Source organism: Hemiscyllium ocellatum, chromosome 28 (genome assembly GCF_020745735.1).
Source record: "Hemiscyllium ocellatum isolate sHemOce1 chromosome 28, sHemOce1.pat.X.cur, whole genome shotgun sequence".
Taxonomy (NCBI): domain Eukaryota; kingdom Metazoa; phylum Chordata; class Chondrichthyes; order Orectolobiformes; family Hemiscylliidae; genus Hemiscyllium; species Hemiscyllium ocellatum.
Genome location: NC_083428.1, coordinates 44,306,861 through 44,314,150, shown reverse-complemented (window position 1 = coordinate 44,314,150; position 7,290 = coordinate 44,306,861). Strand labels below are relative to the sequence as shown.

Here is a 7,290-nt window from a genome sequence, read left to right as displayed (position 1 = left end):
AGCCACAAAAAGACACGGCCCTCTCTCCCTCCTAGCCCTACACACGGATGAAAAAAACACCATTTCGACTGGGACAACACATCCATCTAAGCAAAGACATGCCAGAGAGTTCCTAGAGGCCTGGCACTCCAACCACAACGCTATAAACAAACACATAGATCTAGATGCCATCTATCAACCCCTCAGAAAACAAACAGGAAATGACATCACCACAAACCCCAGGAACCCCATCCAGGAGAAAGATATAAATAGAAAGCAGAAGACAACAGCTTCCCTTCACTTGGAGGTCGTCACTGATGATGTTACCTAACCAGGTAATGAAACGTCTGGATATCAAACCTACAGCTCAGTCAGCAAACCTACACCCTATACAATCCTTTCTTGAAGTTGTAGGTCAACAATATGGAAGTTTCTGATAATTATCAAAGCTGTGAATCAGCAGTAGATGAGGCAGACTATAGCCAGCAGCCATTTCTGCCTATGAGAGTTCAGTTTCAGTGTGCTTGCAAAAGCTCTGTGTTCTCACATACCTGACAAGAACAGCTTTTCAAATGTCATTAAATCTTGTGAACATTGAGCCTGGTTATGAGCTCTTGCGTTCAATCTAGAAGCGATGGGTCCTTGCACACCCTCTCCACTCCCTCCACCGTTCCACTATCAATCGTAAGACAGTTGGGAGTGGGTTCAGGGGCTGCCACTGCCACCTGGAAAACTGGACTTTATCTCAGCTCAGCAAGACCCACAGACAGACCAGGAGCTTGGATGGACCGGGAGTCCAGACTGGACAGAGGAGCTGCAGCACAGATGGAAAAGGCCACTTTGTACACTTCTCACTGTATTCCTGTATCCCGGAAGATGAGTATGTGTGACAATAAACCCCAATTCTGAAGGTAAATTCTCTCACTCTGGTTGTTGTGAGATTGCCAGAAGAAAGGGGAGTTTTGAAATGGCCTGATATGTAGTCTGAGGTCACGCTATAAATTCAACCCGGATAATGAGAAAAAAATAAAGGCAGGTGCCCAGGATCAGTAACTAAGGAACAGGGGAGGGGGGCTGATGGGATATCTGTGAAGCCCCACACAGTTCATCTGCCAACTAACATACACAGGTATCACATCATAAACTAAGGGGAAAGTACAACTGAAACAGGAAATGCTTTTTGAGGATGTGGCTCGGTGAGCTGGAGTCTGTGCAGGTGAAGGGGATGAGGAACACCTTGTTTCCCCAAGTCCTGAGGCAGAGCAGTGAGGAGGGTGCACTAACTACTCATCCACAAAGCACTCCTACTCTACATCACTATCACTCTCTTTCTCCTCTTCTCCTTCCACAAGGTCAGCAAAGAAGTCACTTCCGGACCCAAAGGCCTTCCTGCTCAGGGATTCCAGCTTGCCACGTTTCTTCCTTCTCCTGTAGTCATCAACAACCACCTTATGCAGGTCAGAAATATCCCAAAATTTCACCTTCTGGTCATGGGCACAGCTGGCCAGGAATCGGCCCTCGTGGGATATGGCAATCTGTTCAATGGGCTCTCCCACGTGCTGCCCCACACTCCCAATCACTCGGTTCGGAAAAATATTCACAGCCCTGGAAAAGATGGAGAGACAGTGACTGCATCTCTGCCACGCAGTTTCAGGATCTCTTTCTCTCTGCCCCCCTCTCACACAGTGACAGCATCTGTCTCTCTCTCTCTCCCCCTCACACACAGTGATGGGGATCTCTTTCTCTCTCTCTCCCCCTCCACACAGTGATGGGGATCTCTCTCTCTCCCCCTCACACACAGTAACGAGGTCTCTCTCTCTCCCCCTCACACATCGTAATGGGGTCCCCATCCCCCTCACACACAGTGATGGGATCTCTCTCTCTCTCACACCACATACACAGTAACGGGATCTCTCTCTCTCACACACACACACAGTGATGAGGTCTCTCGGTCTCTCTCTCTCTCTCTCTCTCTCACATACACACAGTAACGGGGTCTCTCCCTCTCCAAATCCCTATGTGCCTCACAGACAGTGATTGGTCTCTCTCTCAGCCGTGCACGCACACAGTGACAGGTTGTCTGCATTTCTCTCTTGCACAGGGTCACATACCCTCACAGTTTTACAAGGACCCTCTCTTGCACATACACAGTCCCAGGGTCTCTCTTACACAGTTTATGGGAAGTGGGGATGGGGGTGGGGTGGTAAGTGTCAGGTGGGTGGGAATGCAGTGCAGGGAATGGGCCTGGGAGCAAAGGGGTAGTGGGAGGCAGATGGGATCTCAACGTGTGCTGCGATTGAACAGTTTCCAAGCTGTGTGCTCTCACCTGATGACTCCATCCATTGAGGCTGTGCACAGAATAGTATCACTGACGGGAACAATACTGTCAATGGATTCTCCTGGCACCAGGAATCGATCACTGGTGGCTCCAAACCCATCCCAGTTGAAGAGGTAGATCATTCCCGCAGTCGAACTGCAGACCACCTTACTGCCTCGCTAATCACAAACAGAAAGACGGTCAGCAGTGAGGGAGGATGAGGATGAATAGAGTGCTGGCAGGGAGCTACTCTGTGACCATAATAGACAGCTCATGAACTTTTCACCAAAGTCAAATAAAGATGTCTCAGACCATGAGGATCTCACTGATGAACTTTACAATATCAGTTCAGTTTGCGAACCTGGCCCATGCAGTTAGCTCACAGTCTCTCTACCACACCTGCACACACAGTGACAGGGTGTCTCTGTCTCTGCTCCCTCATACAGCTGCTTGACCAGCAACTCAAAGGTTAGGAGATGAAATTCCAAACTGCCAAAAGGTATTTCATAACTTTTTCAAATATGCTAAATAAAATGCAAAAAGAAAATGTACCTGTTGGAAATCTGAAGCAAACACAGAATGCTTGAGAAACTCAGCAGGTCTGGCTGCATCTATGAAGTAGAAATTGAATATCATGGTAGTGCGCTTTTAAGAGAGATGTGTTCTCTGCTGTTTCTGTTGCAGAGGGGGTTTGTCACAGTGGTGGTGGAATGTCTGCCTCCGACAGGCAATCGGGAAACAGCTTTTGAGTTCTCCCTTGGTGGGTTTTTCGATTTAGACTAAAGATCATGTGTGGGTGGCCTCTGGGCTCACCCAGGTCCAGGGAAGTTTTTTAGTTTTGCGTTCAGTTGGAAGAAGATTTCTGCTGGCTGCTGAGCTAAAAGCTTGGATTTCCAACCAGTGAAGTGGAGTCTGAAATAGCAGGACTTGTCAAAATCAAAAGGGCTATATTGTTTGTTTCTTCTTGACCAGAGAGAGACAGAATCATAGCTGTTTTACTGAACTTCATTTTTACAAAAGGGTATGTTGATGGGATGCTCCCTCTATTGGAACAGTAGGGTTTAGTGGAACAGTAAGATATTATCTTGTTAAGTTCTTCAATAGAGTTCTGCCTTTCTAAAAGTATTTTAACTGTGTTGTAGAATAAAGTATGTTTGATTAACGCCTAGCGGTGGACTAATCAAACCATATGTGGAACACAACACCTTACACAATGCCTTCAAATAAATATAAAAGTTAAGGTCAAGGCTATTTCCTTAAAGTACTTTTTGGTGGGGGGTGAGGGGGTGAATATGTCTGATCTGGTCTGTAACAAGAATTAATGTTTTGAGTCCAAGAATTACCGGCATCTATTGGACACTAACTGTTTCTAACTCCATAAATCCGCTGGACCTGAACTTCTCCAGCACTTTTTCCAAGTTTACTGAGTAAATATGTTGATCTGTTGGACAGGTACCAGGAAAATGATTATGATCAACATGACATAAACCCCAGTGGTCACTAATGTTCTCCTATCCCTGGTGTGGGTGACTCCAGTCCCTGTAGGTTGAACACTGTAGTGGCACAAGATGGAGCTGAGCCCAATCAGAGAGTACTGATCCTGTTGGCCATTACTTGGAGAGGAAGAGGTGTGAACTTCATTCCTAGTTGAGATCGCAAACTCCTCACATTGAATAAATTTCAGTTTTAAAAGGATTTACCTTCATTATAGCCAACGACGTAAGGTCACCATCCTGAAATTCCGACTGCAGGTCAAAACGGCGCCTCTTGATGTTAAAAACACACATTGTACCATCACCGCTGCAAAGACAGACAGACGGAACAATGTTTCAAACAGAGGGATAGGAGAGCAGTCAGGGAGGAAAACAAGAGGGAGAGAGAGAGAGAGATGAACATGTAAACTACAAACAGTGCACAGCCTACCATCCTGTCAGATTTGCATAGTGGTTGGGAAGGACAGAGCAATCAGTCAACCCGAACAACAGCTCAGAAATCTAGAAACTTCCTCCCTCAACTCGGCCCAATGAGACCTTGAAGAAGAGCTAAACGTACCACTGCACACTGGCTCAGTGGTTAGCACTGCTGCCTTTCAGCACCAGGGACCCGGGTTCGATTCCAGCCTCAGGCAACTGTCTGTGTGGAGTTTGCACTTTGTCCCTGTGTCTGCGTGGGTTCCTCCCACTATCCAAAGATGTGCAACTTAGGTGTACTGGCCACCTAAGTGTTCAGGGATGTGTAGGCTAGGTACATTAGTTAGGAGTAAATATAGGTTATGGGAATGGGTGTGGGTGGGATACTCTTGGGAGAGTCAGTGTGGACTTGTTTCCACACCGTAGGGATTCTGTGATTTACGAGAAGAATTACAACACAGTACAGGAACAGGAAGCCTGCAGCAATTCCTAATCCTAATACAGACCCACCACTTTCCCCCGGGGGGGCAGTTTCTATCCCTCTGTTCCACTCTCTCCATGTGTCTGTCAAGATACGTCTTGCTGATGTAACTGCTCCCACCACCTCCACTGGCAGTGCATTCCAGGCACCCACCAGCCTGTATAAGAAACATTCTCCCTGCACTTCTCTCCTCTCACAGTGACCCTTTGCCCTCTTGGAGTTGACATTTCACCCCTGGGAAAATGCCTCTGATTATCCATCCTATCACATAATTTTGTAGACCTGTATCAGTTCGCCCCTCAGTCTCCAGCTGCTCCTGAGTTTACTTGCAGCACAGTCTCTGGCGGAGCCTTCCTTTCGAGAATGCAAGTGGATTTGAGCAATGATGGCCAGCCTGATGTTAAATAAACTGTTTCCTCCTTCCCCCCGTTCACTGCAGCGCCCTCACTCAGCAGGCTATTGCAGCTACCACATATACACAGCAAGATTCCACAAATACAATGGAACTGGAGGATTTGTATTTTATTTTCCTAGGTTTCGAGTGAAACCAAATAATAACACCAATGAGAGAATTATGGGTAGAATGGGCAATGTTAATAGTGACTGCTGGTGGTTGTATAGCTGCTTGCTGGCAAAAAAACATCCCAAGGAAGGTTTATCAGACAAAAAATGACATTGAGCCATGAGATGTTAGGGTAGGTTTTAAGGAAAGCAATGGGGTTTATGAAGGTAATTCCAGAAAAGCTCAAACAGTTGAGTGACTAGTGGAGTGCCTCAGGGGTCGGTGCTGGGCCCATTACTGTTTGTTATCTATATCAATGATTTGGATGAGAATGTACAAGGCTTCCTTAGTAAGTTTGCAGATGACACTATAATAGGCGGTATCATGGAAGGTTATCAAAAATTGCAGCAGGACCTTGATCAGCTGGGGAAGTGGACCGAGAAATGGCAAATGGAGTTTAATATAGATGAGGTCTTGCATCTTGAAAAGTCAAGACAACATAGGGGTTTCATGGTGAATGGTAGGTCCTTAAGGACTGTAATGGAACAGAGGGATCTTGGAGTTCAGGTTCACAGTTCTCTGAAAGTGGAATCACAGGTAGACAGGGCAGTGAAGAAGGTATTTGGCACATTGGCCTTCATTGGTCAGGGCACTGAGTTGGGAAATTATGTTGCAGTTATAAAAGATGTTGGTGAGGCCACATTGGGAGTATTGTGTTCAGTTTTGGTCACCGTGCTATAGGAAGGATGTTATTAAACTGGAAAGTGTGTAGATGACATTTACAAAGATGTTGCCTGGACTCAACGGTCTGAGTTATAGGGAGAGGTTGGACAAGCTAGGACTTTTTCCTTTAGCGTGTACGAGATTTGGGAAGGGGGGGGGGGGGGGGGTCTTTTAGAAGTGTATAAGATCATAAAAGGTAATGGTTAGGGTGAACGTACTCAGTCTTTTTCCCAGGTTTGGGGAATCGAGGACTAGAGGGCATCAGTTTAAGTTTAGAGGAGAAAGACTAAAAGGGAACCTAAGGGGCAACTTTTTTTACACAGAGGGTGGTACACATATGGAATGAGCTGCCAGTGGAAGTGGTTGAAACGGGTACATTAACAACACTTAAAAGGCATTTGGATAAATTCATGGATAGGAAAGGATTAGAAGGAAATGGGCCAAGTGCAGGGAAGTGGGATTAGCGTGGATGGACATTTTGGTCGACTTGGACCAGTTTTGGGCCAAAGGGCCTGTCTCCCTGCTGCAGGTCTCCGTGACTCTATCGATAATGGGCACCAGAAACAGAAGAGTACAGAGCTGTCAGTTTAATGTTTATTGTGGATAACGAGTTAAGAGTCAGAGTGATACAGCATGGAGTTACTTCTTAAGAATGAGACTGCAGAGAAGTTAGAAGTGCATGCTGAACATAATCCCAAACTAAACTAGTCTCAATTGTCTGCTACAGGCCCTCCAAACCTTTCCTATCCATGTACTTCTCCAAATATCTTTCAAACATTGTAATTGGACCCACATTCACCAGTTCCTCGGGATGTTCATTCCACACACATGCACCACCCTTTGTGTAAAAGAAATTGCCCCTTAAATCTCTCTCCTCTCACCTTAAAAATGTCTCCTAGTCTTGAAATCCCTCCTAAGAAAAAGACACTTACCATTAACTCTGTCTATACCCTTCATTATTTTATAAACTCCTGTAAGGTCACCTCTCAACTTCCTATGCTCCAGAGAAAACAGTCTTAGCCTATCCAGATTTTCTTTCTAACTCCAACCTGCCATTCTCTGCAATATCCTGGTAAATCTCTTCGGAACCCTCTCCAGTTTAGGAATGTCCTCCCTATAACTGGGCGACCAGAACTGGACACAATATTCCAGAAGAGGCCTCACCAATGTCCTTTACAACCTCAACACGACTTCCCAACTCCTAGACTCAAAGGACTGACCAATGGAGTGCGCCAAACGCCTTTTTAACCATCCTGTCTATATGTGACACACACTTCAAAGAATTTTGTACCTGCACCCCTAGACCACCTGTCCCTCAGCACTACCCGTCCCTCCACCTACCTTTGTGTTATCTGCAACACTGTCCTCAGTTCCTTTG

The 7,290-nt window shown here is 46.0% G+C and overlaps 1 protein-coding gene across 1 annotated transcript in view; it reads right to left on the bottom strand.

Moving 5' to 3' along the window:
* Positions 1 to 318: 318 nt before the first annotated feature.
* The window catches only part of wdr55 (WD repeat domain 55), a 29,216-nt gene continuing 22,244 nt past the window's right edge, over positions 319 to 7,290 (bottom strand). Inside the window, exons 7-9 of the mRNA XM_060846300.1 lie at positions 3,997 to 4,096; positions 2,306 to 2,475; positions 319 to 1,584 (exon numbers count right to left, since the gene is read on the bottom strand). Of these exons, the coding sequence (XP_060702283.1) occupies positions 1,284 to 1,584; positions 2,306 to 2,475; positions 3,997 to 4,096 (571 nt within the window). The 3' untranslated portion in view covers positions 319 to 1,283. The remainder of the gene's footprint in view (positions 1,585 to 2,305; positions 2,476 to 3,996; positions 4,097 to 7,290) is intronic.